This window comes from Rissa tridactyla, chromosome 2 (genome assembly GCF_028500815.1).
Source record: "Rissa tridactyla isolate bRisTri1 chromosome 2, bRisTri1.patW.cur.20221130, whole genome shotgun sequence".
NCBI lineage: Eukaryota > Metazoa > Chordata > Aves > Charadriiformes > Laridae > Rissa > Rissa tridactyla.
In genome coordinates, this window is record NC_071467.1 from 22,706,881 (window position 1) to 22,726,480 (window position 19,600).

At 40.4% G+C, this 19,600-nt stretch overlaps 1 protein-coding gene across 1 annotated transcript; it reads left to right on the plus strand.

Moving 5' to 3' along the window:
* The first annotated feature begins 2 nt into the window (after positions 1-2).
* Positions 3-19,594, plus strand: SLC25A32 (solute carrier family 25 member 32). The gene is made up of 8 exons (XM_054190410.1): positions 3-209; positions 3,684-3,834; positions 6,067-6,152; positions 7,240-7,400; positions 13,855-13,968; positions 14,355-14,500; positions 16,191-16,328; positions 16,436-19,594. Exons 1-7 carry the CDS (start codon positions 38-40, stop codon positions 16,324-16,326), a joined length of 966 nt encoding a protein of 321 aa, XP_054046385.1. The 5' UTR covers positions 3-37; the 3' UTR covers positions 16,327-16,328; positions 16,436-19,594.
* Positions 19,595-19,600: the final 6 nt, after the last annotated feature.

Consider the following 19,600-nt stretch of genomic DNA (forward strand, 5'->3'; position numbering starts at 1 on the left):
CCCGCCCCTTGCCCACGCGCCGCCGCCGCCGCCGGCGATGAGCGCTCCGGGCCCCGTCTGCGCCGCGGAAGCGCCGGCGGCGGCGCCGCCGCCCCTGCGGTCCCTCTTCCGCCACGTGCAGCTGGAGAACCTGGCGGCGGGGCTGAGCGGCGGCGTGGTCTCCACCCTGGTGCTCCACCCGCTCGACCTGGTCAAGATCCGCTTCGCAGGTGAGGCCGGGTCCGGGGAGGCTGCGGGCCCCGCGCCGCAAGGCCTGCGGTGCCTGAGGCGGGGGCTGCCGCGGCTCCCGCAGGCAGAGGTGGCGGCCGCCCCCGCGGGGTGTGAGCCCCCGAGGCCGGCGCCCCCCGCGTAGGCCGGGCGTGCTTCGCGCTGGGCGAGTGCGGGCCCCTCCGAGCTCGCCGTTCCCTACCGGCGCCTTCCCGAGGGGGGCCCGGCCGGGCCCAGCCTGCCCGGGTGTCCCTAGGGCTGACAACGGGCGCTGGCAGGGCAGCTCCGCGGCTTGGAATAACCTGTCCGTGGGCCGAAAGGGACGGTCTCCGGTTCTTTTTGCCCCGATCCCAAAGTTTGATCTTCTTGTCGTTTCTGGGGACTGTAAAACGTGCTGTTTTCGGTCGGATCAGAGGGCTGACTAGGCTGTACCCTCTCCTTCACGGCCACCAGTGCCATAGGGCGCAGCGAGACTCCGAGAGTCTGATTTTAACAGGCAGATTGTCTCCAACCAACGGTCAAAGTTCACCTTGATGCCAAAGATTTTCAACGCTCAAAGCACAACAGTAGTTTTACAATAATCCTGGTTGCTAACAGTAGCGGTATTGTTTTACAGAGAAATCTAACTTGTTTGTTTTTCTGCAGGGAAGCGTGTCAGCTTCTCCCTATTGAATTTGCTGTTACTATGAGAAACAGCTTGCCCTTTTATCATATTCTCTTTTACAGAGGTTGAAACATTTTGCTGTATGGTTGGATTGTTATCTGAAATGGATACCTGGGTGTTTAAGGTATCAAAACCAAGTAGTGAAGTATCACAGAGAAGTTTTACAAGATTTAAAGCATCACGTTTCCAAACAACGCTTTTTGCAAAGTTGGATTTAAACACTTTCCTGCATGTCCTAGTGCGGGCACATCCTGGGCTGTGTTATCAAGAGTGTAGCTAGCAGAAGCGCTCCTTTATTTTGCACTTGTAAGACTGCGTCTGAAGTCCTGCCTCTAGTTTGGGGCTCATCAGTACAAGGAAGACATTGACATGCTGGCCCGATTCCAGTGGAGGCCACCAGGCTGGTGAAGGGGCTGGAGCACGCGACACAGGAGGACAGGCTGACAGGACAGGATCAGTTCGGCCTCACCAAGAAAAGGCTGAGGGGGGAGATTGTTGCAGTCTATGACTATGTGATTGGAGGACAAGCGGGAACATGGAAAATTCCAGCTATTTATTAGGAAAAAGGATTTTTACCATGAGGGTGGCCAAATACTGGAAACCGTTACCCAGAGAGGCTGTAATCTCTTCAGCTTTGGAAATGTCTAGGAACCGACTGGACACGTCCCCGAGTAACCTGATCTAATTAGATCTTTTGAGCAGGGCGTTGGATTAGATGACCTCTGGAGGTCACTGCCAGCCTAAATTACTCTATGATTCTATATAGATGGTATCAGTTTTCTTCCTGATTTCCATCTGTCAGATTTTGGTTGGACTCACCAACACTCATGGCTTTTTTGCAAAAGTTTGTTCCACATCATTAAGATCTGAAGTCCATCTTTTAACAGAATAACTCATGTATTGATTCTTGATACCTGGAGAATACACCTTTTGGCACAGGAAAGAATAAGTTGCTGATATGCTTTGAGTTTAGATGTCACTTAAGGATGCAGGCTCTTCCTCCCTGCTGCATATGAGTATCATTAACAGCCCTTTCCAGTTTTTGACGCTGCACTGGTATGTTTTTGAACTATACCTAAGTTATTTGCTGGTACTCCAATGTTAAACTTACTCTGCCATACCTCCAGGTAGCTTTTTAGTCAGACTGTAGAGAGAGAAAGGGAAAATTTTACACGCTTGTTTGGGTTGAAAATAACGATTCCTATGTTTTGTCTTCAATCAGGAAGTAAGAGCTGAGATCAGAAATCAAATGCTGTGAAGATTCTTGGCAGTGTCCTTGGCAGACAGACTTGCATTCCTGTCTCTGATTTCCCACCTTGTTTAATATGTTCATATACCTGATTTAATGACAGCATGATAAAAAATTCAGAAAGCTCTTTGGAAAATGTCTAGCAATGCTTATTCAGGATGGAGAAAAGAGGCATTTAATTTGTGCCAAGTTTTCAGTGACTGTCAAGGTGTTGAGGCCTTGTCACAGTGTGCTCAGAAAAAGCATTTTGTCTTTAGTCCTGAAGTCACGATGTACAGTACTGTACAGAAAGTTCAAAGGAGAATGTGTCACTGAACAGAAAACATCTGAAATTAATGATTACTAGGATTAATCTTGATGGGGACACAAAATCTGTGCTGACTGTAACACTTTGAGATTAATTTTCAGTAAAACTGCAATTCAGCCCTATGTCTATATTAAGGATGAAAGGTGCTGCTATATTGGCGAGAGTAATTTAGGTCAGAAGAGATCTTTGGAGTTCACCCCCTACTTGGATAAGGTCTGTTTAGATCGAATTGCTCAGGGTCTTGTCTGCTAGAGTTCTGAGTAGCTCCAAAGATGCCTCTTCAGGCAACTTTTTCCAGTATATGACCACTCCAATGGAGAAAAAGTTGTGGTCAGAATTCCCTCTGTTCCATCTTGTGTCTGTTACCTCTTGTCATTTCATTGTGCGCTGTATCACGCATGTTGACAGCAACGAACTTACTCTCTTGCTGTTACGGTAGGAACAATAGTAGTTACCCCTGTAAGTTGCATGAGTTTCTGTGTTCTAAATGAAATCTATCAAACAAAACCTTGCATGTTTTTTATCTTTTTGACAGTGATGCTTTCTGAATATTTGGATGTCCAGCTGTTTGGTTATTGGGTGGGAGAAGTGTATGCATTTGGTGTTTTCTTGCAAATCCATTTATTTAGAATAGAAATTAGAATATAATAGAATTTAGAATATAATAGAACGGGAATTTTTGATGGAAATAACCTTTGTGTGTTCTGGTAAAAACTGACTTTGGAATCAATAAGACATGACCTGTTGAAAATATTCAGATATTTATAGAACATTTTAAAGAGGAAGATTGAATTTGAGAGTTGTTATTTGGGGCTTGCCTAAACTCCTTAAAGAAATGTAGACCCCACACATATCACTTGAAATATGATGCAAAATTGCTGGGGCACCAAAAGGAAGAGACAAAAAACTTCAATTCAAAGCTGCTGGTCACCAAAAATGCACAGCAGTGCATTTATTTAGCCTTGTCAGATTGATGGGAACTTTCCTCTTGCAGAGACCTTAAAAGTTCTTTTTCTTTTTTTTTTTGTTTCTTTTTCCCTTTTTATTTTTCCTAAGTTCTTTAACTAGAGTTAGAAAGCTGTAAACCCCAACTGTCATGTACTTTTAAAAGAATACTTTTAAAATACAGCTGATCAGTTAGGTTTCATGTTTGTTTGCAACTTGCTTTGGGTGCTGTGTACTTATGAGATGGCTTTTACACAGCTGAATGTCATGTTTCCCGAAATGTTTTCCATTATAATTTCTTTCTTTCGTAGTAAGCGATGGATTGGAGCTAAGGCCAAAATACAATGGGATTCTCCACTGTATGACCACTGTCTGGAAGCATGAAGGACTGCGAGGTTTATATCAAGGGGTAACTCCAAACATGTTGGGAGCAGGGGCTTCCTGGGGACTTTACTTTTTCTTGTAAGTAGAACTGTAAAATGTGTCATATCCTGTGCAATGTAATGTTCAGATATACCCTGCATCTTCTTTGGGGGGTATAAAAATGTGTTAAGTGGCTTATAAACTTGTGATTCTTTTAGTAAGTTCAGGTCTGTTACCATTTATTATGGTTTGTTTGGTTTAGAATTTAAGCAGTTTGAGTCAGAGACTCGTTAATTTGTCGAGTACAGTGCATTCCCTTGATGCTGTGAAAATACTAAGGAACTTGAGAGATGGTGACATCATTCATGAAGAATCCTCTAAAAGTGCTTAAAACCTCAGAAAAAATAAAAACCTAAAATGTCGTGTTAAGAATTAGAGAACACAATAAAGTTTTCTACTAAAGCTAAATGTTTAACTGATTTTTAATAATTTTAGTGACGCTCATTTCTTTCATTGCTTCTGTGAGTTGATGGGCTTTGCTTATAAACCCCGTTTTTTAATACTCACTCTTTTCTACTTTAATAGCTGTGTAACTGACCTGATTTACTGCTGATCTGTATTAATTGAAATACTTCAGGGAATAGTTACTTGGTGTGCCTGTGCAAATCTCACTTGTCAGTTGTCTAGACTGTTATTCATAGAATCATAGGGTTGGAAGGGACCTCTGGAGATCATCTAGTCCAACCCCCCTGCCAGAGCAGGGTCACCCAGAGCAGGTTGTACAGGAACACGTCCAGGCGGGGTTGGAATGTCTCCAGAGACGGAGACTCCACCACCTCTCTGGGCAGCCTGTTCCAGGGCTCTGCCACCCTCAAAGTAAAGAAGTTCCTCCTCATGTTTAGGTGGAACTTCCTATGCTCAAGTTTGTGCCCATTACCCCTTGTCCTGTTGCCAGGCACCACTGAAAAGAGCCTGGCCCCATCCTCCTGACACCCACCCTTTAAGTATTTATAAGCATGGATAAGTTCCCCCCTCAGTCGTCATTTTTCCAGACTGAAAAGACCCAAATCCCTCAGTCTTTCTTCATAAGAGAGGTGTTCCAGTCCCCTAATCATCTTGGGGATGTATCCATCCCAGCAAAGGGGGATGTACCCCTTTGCTGTACCCTCTCCAGCAGCTCCCTGTCCCTCTTGAACCGGGGAGCCCAGAACTGGACACAGAACTCCAGGTGCAGCCTCACCAAGGCAGAGTAGAGGGGGAGGATGACCTCTCTCGACCTGCTGGCCACACTCGTCTTGATGCACCCCAGGATGCCATTGGCTGCCTTGGCCACAAGGGCACATTGCTGGCTCATGGTCATCCTGTTGTCCATCAGGACTCCCAGGTATCTTTCCATCGATCTGCTCTCCAGCAGGTCAGCCCCCAACCTGTGCTGGTGCATGGGGTTATTCCTCCCCAGGTGCAGCACCCTACACTTGCCCTTGTTGAATTTCATAAGGATCCTCTCTGCCCAAATCTCCAACCTGTCTAGGTCTCTCTGTATGGTGGCACAGCCTTCCAGTGTGTCAGCCACCCCCACCAGCAAGTATTGGTAATGGGCACAAACTTGAGCACAGGAAGTTCCACCTAAACATGAGGAGGAACTTCTTTACTTTGAGGGTGGCAGAGCACTGGCACAGGCTGCCCAGAGAGGTGGTGGAGTCTCCATCTCTGGAGACGTTCAGAACCCGCCTGGACGTGTTCGTGTGCAACCTGCTCTGGGTAACCCTGCTCTGGCAGGGGGGTTGGACTAGATGATCTCCAGAGGTCCCTTCCAACCCTATGATTCTATGATTCTATTGTTGTACTTCAGTCCTCAAGTTTTGCTATAGGTTTCTATTGACGCTTCAGTTCCTGTTTACAGTTTCTCAATCCACAAAGTCTGGAAACTGGATCAAGAGAAGAAAGCTCAGTGTATTTCTGAGCTAGAAGATAGATACCTGTCACTGTTGCTCTCAGTAAAAAGGAGGCTATCTAATCGGTTTCTTTTAGAAGTTAATTCGTGAGATCAGATAGCTGTTTCAAGACGCAGTCCTGTTCATACTGACAGTAACACTTTATCAATTTAAATATGTATTACCATATTTCACTTTTAAGACCTAACTGCTCAGAGATCAATTAATCAACTAAACAAAGATCATTTGCTTAGATATCTGCTTTCAAAGGCTGTGTACCACCTAATGTTTTCTGTGATCTTAAGTGAGGTGTTTTGTTGTTTTGGTTTTTTTTTTTTTTTTTTTAGTGATGTAGGTTTGTTTTCACCTTTGCCAAAACATATTTTACATTTTACAGTTACAATGCCATCAAAGCTTACAAGAAGGAAGGGAAGCTGGAAAGTCTCAGTGCAACCGAACACCTAGTGTCAGCTGCAGAGGCTGGTGAGTTTAAACGCAGAGAAGATTAATGTTTGCTTCTAGCCTTTCCATATGTTGCTCCCTGTCTTTGTGTGTCAGTGCTGCTTTTTCTTACAGGTGGCAAGTCTAAGTCTTCAAGTCCAAATGCAATCATTTGTTGTCTGTAAATAAATTAATGATGTCTAAGATGAATAGACAGTTCACCGCGGTCTTTTCAGTTTTGCTCAGGAATGGCAGTTGTCAAAATGCCTTTTGACCTTGTTTTCGTTGTGTATAAGCGTTTTCCATATTTAGTACTACATTGAGTCACAAAATATAACTATATAAATCTGCTGCTATCAGCTTGTTAACTCATTAAATGTTTAACGCTTAGACCTGGAAAAGAGAAGGCCTATTGAGTGTAGTAGAGTAAGTGAATTGGTCTTTGAAAATCTTTATCTATGGTCCAAGTTTTCTTAGAAACTAAAGATCTGGAATAAAAATACAACTTCTGTCAGCAAGACTTTTAATATATTGTTTCTAACATATATTCTTTTACATGCTTCTGTGTTGTATTTAATCTAGGCAATTGACAAGACTCTTTATTAGGATGTTGGAGCATTCATTTAATGTTGAAATATAGGCCATATTGTTTGATGTGAAAAATAGTAATGGGTTAATTTTACAACTGTATTTTCAATAACCTGTAATGCTGTAACAGGTTGCTTCTGTTAACCTGTCAATATGATAAAGCAAATTTGTCATGGCTTCCATTAAATTTTGAACAGTTGTATACCCAAAAGAATAACTTGGGCAATCAGGAGTACATTAAGAAATTACACCACTGACTGTGGAAAGGTGACGGAAAAAATGGGATGTACGAGGAATATGCAAAAGGCACATGCTCCGCAGAAGTACCCCCAGCACGAGTAGGTTGGACTTGATTGTGAGCTTTGAAGGCAGAGAGAGGGAACAGTGATGGGCATAAAGTTCACTTGTTTTAAGTAACACGAGTACTCTTGTAGGATAAGTAGCTTTGTCATTGTAGAAGCCTGTGTTACACCGTACTGAAAAAACTGGGACAAGCTTTGGATTTGGCGTAACAATCAGTCTAACTTCCATCTGTTCTCAGGAGCCATGACTCTCTGTATTACAAACCCAATATGGGTAACGAAGACACGACTTGTGCTACAATATAACGCTGGTGTTGATCCATCAAAGCGGCAATACAAAGGAATGTTTGATGCTCTTATGAAGATATACAAGATGGAGGGCATACGTGGCTTATATAAGGTAATAAAATTTAAAAAAAATTCCAGGATTGGCTGGCACCACTCAGTGGCATGGTGAGATTTGTAAATACTTATCTACAAAAAAGTCATGTTTTGTATTAGCTCACTCACTTTTATTCTGCGTCTTCTTTCCCACTGAAGCGCTGCAGTGAAGAGGCTTAATTGGAAGAAAAGCTATTATACTGTTGAAATACAGGAAATCACTGAAGAATAGAGTGTAAGCTTTATGGCTAAGCCATCTTCTATTAGGTGATAATGCTGAAATGAGAGTAAACTACAAGCTGCTTTTTAATTTTTTAGAGTCTTCCTATAATTAGAATTTGGTTAAGGAGGGCAGCAATACTGTAATCTGTCTTGCTGCTAGTGCTTTCTCCCACTTCATCCCTTATCTCTTTCTTTCTGACACCTTTTGGAACATAACATATGACTAAAGTAGTTGCTAATTTTTTCTGCCACAATGGATGGTTTCACAACTGCTCGTTTGCCCTCTAGTTATTGGTCTGCGATCTGTCATCTCTAAATCCATAAAATTTGCAGAATTCGAAATATGGTCTGCATATGTGTGGGTGTTTTATTCACTCTAATTTAGGGAAACAGATGGCAACTGGATTTGGACTTTTTGCCTCCTCCTTCCTTCAGGCCATGACATCAAGATGCATTCATCAGTGCCTGGAGGTGTGAAGAAACCTATTTTAGTTCATGCTGGCTTTTCTGCGAGTAATGCTATAGAACAAGAACACTATCTCTTAGGAATTGTCCTGATTACTGAACATTAACTTCTTTTATTTGTGTGAAAAATATAATCCGTCCTATGCTGAATGCTGTCCTCGTATGCTACGTAGCAATGAATGCCGAATTCTGACACCAGGAACAAAGCACCTTAATTATTCCTAAATGGAAATTGTCAGGATTTCTGATTTGCCTGCCTGGATGTCTGCTCTGTTCCATGTAGATAAGTTATAATTTCTTGCATCTCTTAGGGTTTAAGATGTCCTTCCATTGAGTTACTTTTCAGATTATTCCTGCATGTAGCACGTGTTGCCTTTGGCGCTAGACACTTCATTGTAGTGGTAATCTGCAAGTGGAGAGTTAAACCAGGTACTTCCTTTAAAAGAGCAAATTACTTGCTTAAATCTGCAAAGAAGGTGACCTAGGTAGGTCCTGGGTGACCTATATAACTAAGCATACTGAGCAGCTTTCATTCGATGTCTAGATTCTCTCATCCTTGTCTATACTGGGGAAAAAGGCACCTCTTCAGGTGGTTCTTCAACTTGTCCATACTTTAGCCTTCCTTTGTTTTCTGTTTTGGGGGGAGTTTTCATTTTTTCTCTTTCTTACTTTATTTGAAATTTGATGGTTGAAATTTTGTTAATTGTCCTGAGTTGCAGGAGCTGTAATGCATGCAAATGTCTTTGTTTTCCTCATAATCTGAATTCCAGATAGAGTTCCTTATAGCAAATAAGGGATCTCAGAGAATACCACCACAAGTTGGAAATAAAATCTGGAAGTCATTTATTTCTGATTAATTTGAGATTAATCAATTTAGATGTCATCTAAAGAATGGTATTTCTGTCCAAGCAATTCCGTATCTTGCACTCTGTTGCACAAGACGCTCTTACTGGTCTGAGCAATTCTTTCAGTCCTTGAGGCACAAGACTAGTAATGTCAGGAGGCATTGATCTTTCTACCAGGGATCAAAGCTGTCTTTATTAGCTCTGCCAGGTATTGTTCGTTCATTAAACTATAGTTCATCGGAAGCTGGGTTCCTCAATAACCTGTTCTTCTTGAACTTGGCCTGGTTTTGAAAAGATAGGAGCCTTTCCTTCACTGATTATCCCAGCGATCATCCCCACTGTCCATCCATTAAGCTTTGTCCTTTGGCCTCCGTCCCTCAGATGACTGGGGACAGAGCTGCTCTGCTGCACACCCAGCTGAGGAAAAAACAGCTTGAGGTTATGCAATTTGAACACACCTATAGATCTGTTGGAGATCTGAGCTCTAGAAATTACTTTGCCATGAAGTTGGATGTCATGCAACCAGCTTCGTGTTAAGAGTGCTGTACGGTTCTTTTCAAGCGTAAGGCAGGAGAGACCAAACATTGTAAAATAATCGTAAGATTGTAAGAGTTGGCACTTTCAGAAAAACATAAAATACCTCTGAGCGCTTGGGAAACTGTTAGATGTATAGTCTACAGTGACAGACTACTAAAAATCCGTCAGGAATGCAACTGACATTCTTCCTGGCCCCCATGTTTCTGTATTTGTATTTTCAGTTTTGTTCTCTTTCAGCAATGATGTAGAAGCAGCAATTAGAAATAAAGCAATGCTTAAGAGACAACAGTAAAGTGAAAAGGAAGTGCAGAAAATGTAAACAGATTAAAGGAAAATATAGAGTCACCAAGACTAAGAATAATAATGCAGTATGCTAACAACAACAACAAAAAAATCCTAGCAGTAATTTGTGCTTGTTACAAAGTGAAATAGATATATCATACACTTCTGTATTGTCATTTCACCTTTGGCAGGCAAGTTTCTATACTCTGAGGGTAAAGTATATTTTCCAGTCCATTAATGTCTAAGGCACTTAGCTCTCTTTATTTTGCTATGCTTTTTGCTTATGCTTTTTTTTACCTCTTGCAAATGTGAACCTTGTAAGCTAATGACTTTCTATGTCTTTGTACTTGTATGTAGCAAAATCCACTGAGATTTGGCCATCTTGATTCTAGCTTTAGTCCCAGGTTCTACAGAGAGACAGAAGTGTAAGTAATTTTCACATAAAAGATGGTATAATTTTTCACCATGAAGGGATCAAGATGCATAGGGAGATAATGTTATACTTCCAGTGTTTTTCTGCGCAAGTTGTCAGAGCAGGGTGCTCTGATATTACTGGTCTTTGGCACTCTGAGAACCCAAATGAAGACAGCGCTAAACAGATTACAGGGACAATCTGCTGCGTTAGTTTGAAATGTACAGCAGAGGCTGCTCTGGCGTGAGCGCTCTCAGACGCTTCAGGCAGCAATGCGAGTACCACATCACCAAATGAACCTTGTTCCCTGCTTTACTAAGGAGCACAGGCTTTCCACTATATACATTTGCCTGTTCCTTTTCATTGTTATGGGCGACCTTTGAAATATTAAGCAACAGGTTGTTTTTCTTTTGTCTTGGATTCTTCGGCATTTACAGCTGTTTAAGCCAACTTTAAAATCTGTTTTTTTCCCCGCTGTCTACTGTTCAGAATTATATGCTTTACCATTTAGATTTCTAATTACATATTTAATTCTGTCTATTGTTCTAATTCTCCAAAAGAGAATTCAAACAGGACTTCTTTGAGCAACCATTGATGCTGTTAAGCCCTCATGGCAAAAATCTTCTGAAGATATGTTTTGAATATTAAAGTAAAAAATAACAAGAAGTACATAAAATGAAATTATTTTAAAATTGATCTGCACAGTCACGTTATAGATGAAAAATAAATTTCAAATTCTATTAAATTTTGTAGCAAGAAAGATTTTTGTGTAAAAAAGTAAGAATAAGAAAATAGAGTAGGAATATATTTCAGACTTCCTCAGCCAAGATATTTCATTACTATGAAGAAACCAGTTTTGCTTCGAAACATTTTCCATAAGAACACATTGTTTTGTATGATCAATAGAAGCCCGGGTCAGCTCTTATTTTGCTGAGGCACACTGGCCGACGGTTGCCTCACTCCCTTCTTGGATTTTTTAATATTGGCCCAACATTAAAAGTCCTTCAGTCTTTGGAAGCTTTCCCCATCAGCACAAGACTTAGACTGTGCTGGTACTCATTTAGCAAGTATCATCACTAGATGCTTTAGGACCCTTGGGTGCAAGTTATCCAAATCTGCTGGCTTAAATTTAAGAGTTTAGCACTTTTAAATGTTGTTTAACATTCTTCTTTTGTTGGTGGGGAAAATATTGCCTCATTCTCCTATGATATAAAAACACCATTCTGATTCTTTCCAAGTAGAAGGCAATTATTTCCTCTGTCTTTTAACGGTTTTACTGTCTAATCATGGGCATGTTTCTGAAGATTTTCTCTGCTATCACTATACATAAATTTCATATTGTTCCTTGCTCAGCTGACTCAGATAATTTTTTTCTTTGATATTTTCAATAATTTTGTTTTTCTGTGTTCCTCCTCTTCTGTTTTTATATTACAGGTTAATTTTCTTTTCTGATTCAGGATTTCTGAAAACCAAAGTTGTCCTTTTCCCTCTGTTGTGCCCAACTAAACAAAATTCTGATTATGCTCACAGTTGATGAAATATAGATGTTTGCTTTAATTCCACTCGTTCTTATTTGGGAAATCTATTTTCTGGGACTTTAGCTAGCCCTTAATGCCTTTTATCAGTTAATGATCACTGATGATTGGTTTATGACCCTTATTTTCTACTGTGAGAAGAAATTCATTCTTGTTTATCAAAGAGATCCTAAAGATCGCTTCCTGAATGGCTGTAATATCATAAACTTCAGAAATCTATACCATGCAGAGAGCTAATCTCTGAAGTGGTAGAAGCTCTCTGCAATTGTTATGCCTCCTGTTGTTTTCAGGTTGGGTTGGGTTTTTTTCTGAAAGTTAGGAGTTTATGAAGTAATTTATCATTTTGTGCTGTTACACTATTCCAGTGGACTCCTACCAGGATCCCTTCTCTTTTTCTTCTCCTTCTCCAGGCTCTTAGTATCATACTGATAAGTCTATTCAACATTCTGGGCTTACAGTTTAGTCTAATACAGAGTTTTGTGTGTCTGGACACATCTTTTAATTCCTCTGTCTTACCTGAATGGATCATGGGAAATAAGATAAAACTGTTTGATACCAGCATTTTTGGGGAAATTTTGGTTCTTTGAGTCCTTTTATCCACATTTTGATCACGTACTCCATTATAGTTGTCCTTTTGCAGCAGTTTCCAGCAAGCTTTTGGCTCCCTTAGTCCTTTCTGGCCAAGATGATTAATTCCCCACTTATTTGTATTTTTCCAGTGTAAGCAACCAACTCTTCAAAAGAGAATTAATGCTTCTCAGAACCCATGCAGCTGTCAGCTCATCTTCAGCTGAGCTAATCCTGCCTCTGAAGGAACTCCTGCCTTGTCTTTTTTGTAGAGACATTTCAGAAAATACCTGTTTCCCCCCTTCATTTCAACTTTTTTGAACGAAAAGCTTTCTGTGTATTTTCTTATTATACTCTTACTGTCCATTACTGCCTCTTACAAATGGGGAGCATTTCCCCGACTGCTTTGTTACACCTTTGGTCATCTCTGCTGGGCTGCCTTGGGATGTGCTCTGGGTAGGGTGAGGAATGCACTCAAACTGATCCTAATCTTAGATTTATTTCTTTAATGTAAATTATCCATAAGCCCTTGTATGAGTTAGCTTTTCCAGTGTGTGTGTGTGTGTGCGCGTGCGTGCGCTGGAGCGTGTCCAAAGGGCAACAAAGTTGGTGAAGGGTCTGGAGCACAAGTCTTATGAGGAGCGGAGGCTGAGGGGAGACCTTATTGCTCCCTACAACTACCTGAAAGCGGGTTGTAGAGAAGTGGAGGTCAGTCTCTTCTCCCAAGTAACAAGTGATTGGACAAGAGGAAACAGCCTCAAGTTGTGCCAGGGGAGATTTAGATTGGATATTAGGAAAAATTTCTTCACCAAAAGGGTTATCGAGCATTGGAACAGGCTGCCCAGGGGAGTGGTTGAGTCACCATCCCTGGAGGTATTTAAAAGATGTGTATATATGGCATTTAGCGACATGGTTTAGTAGTGGACTTGGCAGTGTTAGGTTTACGGTTGGACTCGATGATCTTAAAGGTCTTTTTGAACCTAAATGACTCTATGATCCTGTATATACACACACATTTTTTGTATAGAAATGTATATATATATGTTATGGATACACATTTACACATACAAATACGTATATATCTATCTCTAGGACCTGATCACAGGAATTTTTTTGTACCTCTACTCCTGATGACTGCCCTCACTGAAGTGACGCCAGCTTCTGTCATTGCTCTTACTAGTTTCAGGTGGGAACTGAACAGCATAGTGGCAGTTCCTGGAAAGGGGCAGGCACTCAGCAGCACATTTGCAAGACTGCAACTTGATTTGTATTCTTGCAATCCTTTTCCATGTTACCAGCTTTTTAAGACCTGTGCTTTGCGCTCTGTGAGGTGGAGTCCCTAGGCCACTTGTTTTATCTTGCTCTCTCATTAGGTGCCTTTAGCCTGTATGTCATTTGGAGAAAAGTAACATCTATTACACTTTTGTGTGATGCCTGCCGTTAACAATGCCAGCCCAGAATCGGCTTTGAGTGATACTGCACAGTGACAGTTGTGCAGTCACAATTTGTAAAGTAATGGAGGACATACACATGTGTGTAAGCTGCACTCTGTCAAGTTGTATAGTTTTTGTGTGTTGTTTAACCTTGCTTTATTCCTTTCTTTTTTAGGGATTTGTGCCTGGTCTGTTTGGAACTTCACATGGAGCACTTCAGTTCATGGCGTATGAGGATTTGAAACTGAGATACAACAAGTATAGAAACAGAGCAGCAGATACAAAATTGGTACGATTCTTGAGAATAAAAATGTGTTGTGGCATGTGAATAAGCGGAAATTTATGGAGGAATGTGTTTTTTTTCTTACTTTGTGGAACCATGGGTTGTGATCTTAAACACTTACATGGAAAACTGGTCAAATGCAAGTTGGGCAAAGGTAGTTACTTTTGGAAGAAGTGTTTCACTTACTAGGAAAGAGAGGGCACGACACATTTTACAATGATTTGTAGCACAGTGTATAGTAAACATTGCCATTTTTTTAAAATGTGCATATTATAAAGGGGAAAAATCTAGAGTATTGTTTAGTTTAACATTTAAAAATCAAGTAAGATTTGGGGAAATTGGCTAATTTAAACCGTACTTAAGGCAAGCCTGGTAATTTTTGTTGCTTTTAGAACACTGTGGAATACATAATGATGGCAGCTGTATCCAAAATATTTGCTGTGTCAGCAACGTATCCCTATCAAGTTGTGCGAGCTCGCCTTCAAGATCAGCATAATACATATTCTGGTGTGTTCGATGTGATCCGCAGGACATGGAGGTAGGCATGCAGAATTAAAAGCTTACATCTTGGAAAGTGAGTCTTACAGAATCAGAACTATGTTTGCTGGCTTCCATGCTGACTTGCTGAACCAGCACAGCTCAGAGCAAACAAAACGTTAGCTGTGCAAAGTAATTTTGTGCAAAATGCCACTAATAGAAAATCTAAGGACAAAGGAGGAGATAGGAGAGGGTCAATGCTGGCCTGCATGCTTCTGTTGTTTATTCTGTCTCCCTTCTCTCTTCCCCTGCAAATTTCACCGACAGGTTAAAATATAACATTGAGTTGGCTGTTTTGGGGCTCTTAAACAATGAAGTCTCACTTGAACTGCTTTAGATCATCACACGCGACAGGAGTGTTGTGCCGCTGGGAATTGTGGCTAATCCAAATTCCTGGCAAGAGGAAGTGAGCTAGCCAGAGATGTTTATACTGATGTCCCTGGATTACCCTGGGCCCTGACTGCATTTGTAGTCTAGTCCCAGCTTCCCATAGGACTTTTAGAGCTCACACCTATGCATATCTTCTCACAAACCCTCTTCACTTAGCTCCACAAGGCATGTGAGAGCTTTTACACAGAACTGTGTAGTTACTAAGTTTGGCCACCTTTGCAGTATGCAGACAATATTAATCTTGCTTTGGACAATGTTTCTGGGTGCAGCATCTTGCTAGAGAGATGCGAATCGAGTCAGCTGAGTCCTGGGGTACTGAAAGGTGCCACCGGAATAAGTGAATGAGGCTGTGTTGTTCCAGGACCACCCCTGGCTCGGGGGCAGTACAACCGTTTTGACTGAAGCTGGTTCAAAGCGAAAATAGCTCTGATGTCTCAGCACTGTGCCCTTCAGTGCCGCAGTCTATAGGAAGGCTTACTATTTCTGATAAAAATGTGAATGTATACAGCCATTCCGGGGCCGCTACCGTACTCATTATGAAACAAATGCAACCCAGAGCCCTAGGGAGGGCAGTGTAAACCTCACCCAGGTGCTTTCCAGGATCTGTGTTAGCTGTACTCACCGCTCCAGGTGTCCTAGGCCTTTACGAAGCTGGAAAATAGGGAGCTGAGATTAAAAGTCTTTGAAACTTTTTAACAGCCCTAACATGAATACTCTGATTCAGACTGGGAGAGGTTGGATTCTCATTTATTGGCCAGTGGAAGCAAAGTTCTGGAGAAGGTGCTTTAATTCTCTGAAAATAAACGCTGACTTTCCTTAGCTATGTTGACCCTCAGATCACTTGCTATTAAAAGAGCCAAAACCACCAAGCCTTCCAGCCCTGCTGGCTTCAGTGAGATTAAATATGTAAATGCTTTTTGGAACAGGCTGCAGAAATTTGAAGTTATTTTAATAATTTTTTGTGGCATGAAGAAAGATAGCAAATTGCCTCCTACTTAGACAATACCAAAAAAAAAAAAAACCACCACAAAAAACCCACCCAAACCCTAGGCTAAATAACTGATCTACAGAATACTATTGTATGTTCAGAAGAGAAAATGATGGGTGAAGATTTGATATATTGTAGCTCTTAAAACACTTAAAACACTCTTAAAACAAGAAATTATTCTAAAATTGTCATTCCTAACCTAAAGTACCTCTCTCAGGGACAGCACAAGAAGAAAAATGCCAGCTTTTGTTTTATGTCTGATTTCTATTAAAAAACATTAATTAAAACTAAATGTTTTTCTGTGTCTTTAAAGGAAAGAAGGAATTCATGGATTTTACAAAGGAATTATCCCCAATGTGATCAGAGTGACTCCTGCCTGCTGTATTACCTTTGTCGTTTATGAAAATGTCTCTGGTTTTTTACTTGGTTTTAGAAAAGAAAATCATTAAAGGTACGAGCTTGTGTTCATAAGGAATCTATCCTTTATTTTTTGTATTTATGATCTCGGAGAGATTTAGTTCGTCAGGTTTTTTTGACACTGTGAATTGATCTACTTAGTATTTTGAGGAAAGAACCTGGAGATAGTAAAACCCTGCCAGCATCTCTTCTGCTGAATGTTCCTGCGTTGCTGCCTTCCTCTCTGAATCAGCTGTGTCTGCTTGAAACAGATGCCTCTGCAACTGTGAAATAATAGCACTGTGACTGGGTGAAGGCAGCTGTGCAGCAATTCAATTCATCCTGGCCCGTCTGGAATAATGGACTAATCTGTTTTGACAAGTCTGAAGATAACAATTGGTCAGATTCTACTCCTACAGAAGTGGGAAACTTCATATAAAAGCAACTCTGGGGTCTGTCAAAACTTTCTTAAATCTTTATCTGAATCTCACGAAGAAAGTATGTATGTAGTTGTTTACAGCAATGTCTTCTGAATCCACCTCTGTGTTATTTGTCAGATTTTAGCATATGGAATGTTCCAGATTCCATTGTTCATCCAACACAAAAATGCTGCCTCAGTGGGGTGCAGTTTGGAAACTCAGTTTGTTTTGTAAAACAGCTGTCCGTTCCTGGGTTTGAATAATTGCCAATCTGATGAAACCCAGTTCTTGTCTCATACCAGGACAGACTTGCGTTGTGGTTTTTGGCTTGCTTTTAGCACCAGACCAAAGTGTATGTTGTGTGCATCGCTGGCCACTTAATTAATTTTCTCTCTCTTCCCTGTCTGTCCTCTCTCTCTCTGAGCAAGATTCTGTCTCCATTACTGATACATCTGACCAAATATTACTAAGTAAATACATACTTGAAAGTAGGCGAACATTTTAAAAATGAGGGTTTTCTCTAGTAATCCCATGTGATGCTGTTTTCAAACTATTGTAACAACAATATGACCATGCTTATTTTCAATAATATTCTCTGGAAAAAAAATTATTCCATAAGTAGTCTAAAAAATATTGTGCACAGAACTTTATTTAAAAAAAACCCAAAACAATCCATTAATGTCTTCTGATTTGGTCTAGGGAAAGGACTGTAAGAATATATTGATTGCTATCAGTGATACACTAAATTACAGTACATCTCAGTAAATTCGTATAATAATGATGTTTATTTGCATGCCAGTAATTGCTGTCAAGGAGAAATACTTTTTGGAGATCTGGGGGTTTTTTTAATTTTTTTAGTTCTTCTGTAAGAAAATACATTACTGGCCATAACATCTGCCTTATCCTGTTAGTAAGAAGGTATTAAGAAGTATCTAGAAAGTATCACTTAACTAAGGAGGAAATAAGATAGCAAAGATTATTCAACAGGTAGGGGAAAATAATCAGATCATAAGGAGCAGAGGATACTATCCAGCAAAACACCTGAATGATCACTTAGAGAAGTTTTCAGTTAACAGAAGACTAACCTAAAGCAGAAATAAGGCTTTTTTATAAAAGTTTAACAGATTGGAGAATTGGTTTAATATTTTAAATCTTAATTCACCAATCCACTTGCTTGTTTCTATTGATACTATTGCCACATACCACATTTTGTGTATACTTAACCTTATTAATAATTTACACTTTCTCTTGCATGATCCCATCTACTAATACAGTTGATAATCTCATCTGAAAAGGGCATGTGGCCACGATGGCTCGTTTGTTTTTTATTATGAGGGTTTCCATGTGTATTTAGGTGAAGATCAAATTTACTGGAGTTTACCATACAAATTACTTTATAGATCCCTAACAGCTACTAACTTCTGCCTTTGGAGGGTGTTTACTTGGTTTTGTGTGTTTTCTAGTATGCAGGATGAGTTTAATGAAACACCGACTTAACTCTGCCACCCAGGGTCCAAAAAATATTGTGAAGACATACGAATAAATCATAAGAAAAAAATAAAAGTTGTGCACTTACTACCCTGGACCAGTGTGCTCTAGGCCCAGAACAGCTCACTCGTGCTCCAGGACAAATGCAAAGACGGGCTACACACATGTGCACAATCAGTTACTGTAAGGTAACTGACATTCTGTACATTCACACCATAGCTTAGCTCATAGTAACCTGTTTGTGTCCAGATACCTTAAAACCCATCGTCCAAGCCAATGAAAACAGTAGAGTTCTTCAGAGTCAAAATAGCAGCTGTATAATTTGCTGGCTTGCAGCACTAGCACGCGTAAGCTGGCAGTTGGGACAGCCCGAACGCTCTCCTCGCTGCAGGTGTGTTCCTCTAGCATTCTTAACAAAAGCTGCAGACAAGAGCTACCAATTTGAGAGATGCCTGGGCAGAGTCTTTTATAACCCGGTCAGAAAAAAAAAAGCTGAGATTTAATCCTAAATAGCTGAAATAAATTCCTTAACTCAGATTTAATGGTTTTTTCTTTTTAATTTCTGGGAAGAGTGTAGATTTCTGCATGTTGTACATGCTTTTTCTTAGTGTTTTTTTATTTCATTAATGTAAAATTGAAATTTTGTAATATAAACATGACTATTGTTTCCCTTTAGAATCTACAATTTTTAAATAATATTTGAGTATATCACTTGCTGCATTTGGAAGAAAATATTTAAAACACTGAAGCTAATGCTGTGCTGGCGTGATCAGTGTTGTCACTTGTCCGGTGTGGAGGCTGCAGTCAAATAGCTGTGACATCTTTCTTTCACTTTACCAGTAGAGTTTTTGAAAGCCGAGGCATTTCAACCTGCCTTACTTCTATATCTTCCAAACTATTTAATATACCTAGCTTTTAATTAACACCAAAGTGATTGTATATATCTGAAAGGCTAAATCCGGGAGCATTCTTTTACTGGGGCAATGAAACTAAGTTTTGTAACTGTAAAATTATTTAGTATCTGCATGCTAATAGTGGAGACCAGTAATAGATGTTTATACTGCCATCCAGTCTATCGAGAAGCGAAAGGGGGAAGGAGAGCGAAGACAGTCTGTTTTCACTTAGTTATTCAGAATGAGGTATTTAACGTTTACCACATCATCTAGGTCACAGTTACGTCACCAGGAGTTTGATGGGAGACTTTAAGACTGTAACAGCAGAGCATCCTGTTGTGTTGTAGGTTCACAGGAGTAGATGTTACATGTGTTTTCTGAAGGCTAAAGCCAAGACACGAGTTTACTTTCTTAGAACTTTCTATGAAGTCTTCTACAAAAATTGTGTATCGTAACACCATGTAAAATACCTTAAACAGTCTGATGATCAATAAAATAGCCATGATTTTTTTTTTGTAAAAGGTCCT

What these genes read in the sequence shown, in the direction of transcription:
- SLC25A32 (XM_054190410.1), top strand. Translation starts at nt 38, where the DNA reads ATGAGCGCTCCGGGCCCCGTCTGCGCCGCGGAAGCGCCGGCGGCGGCG. An exon ending in TGGGGACTTTACTTTTTCTT is followed by an intron (nt 3,835 to 6,066) that starts GTAAGTAGAACT and finishes TACATTTTACAG; the next exon opens with TTACAATGCCATCAAAGCTT. An exon ending in GAGCAGCAGATACAAAATTG is followed by an intron (nt 13,969 to 14,354) that starts GTACGATTCTTG and finishes TGTTGCTTTTAG; the next exon opens with AACACTGTGGAATACATAAT.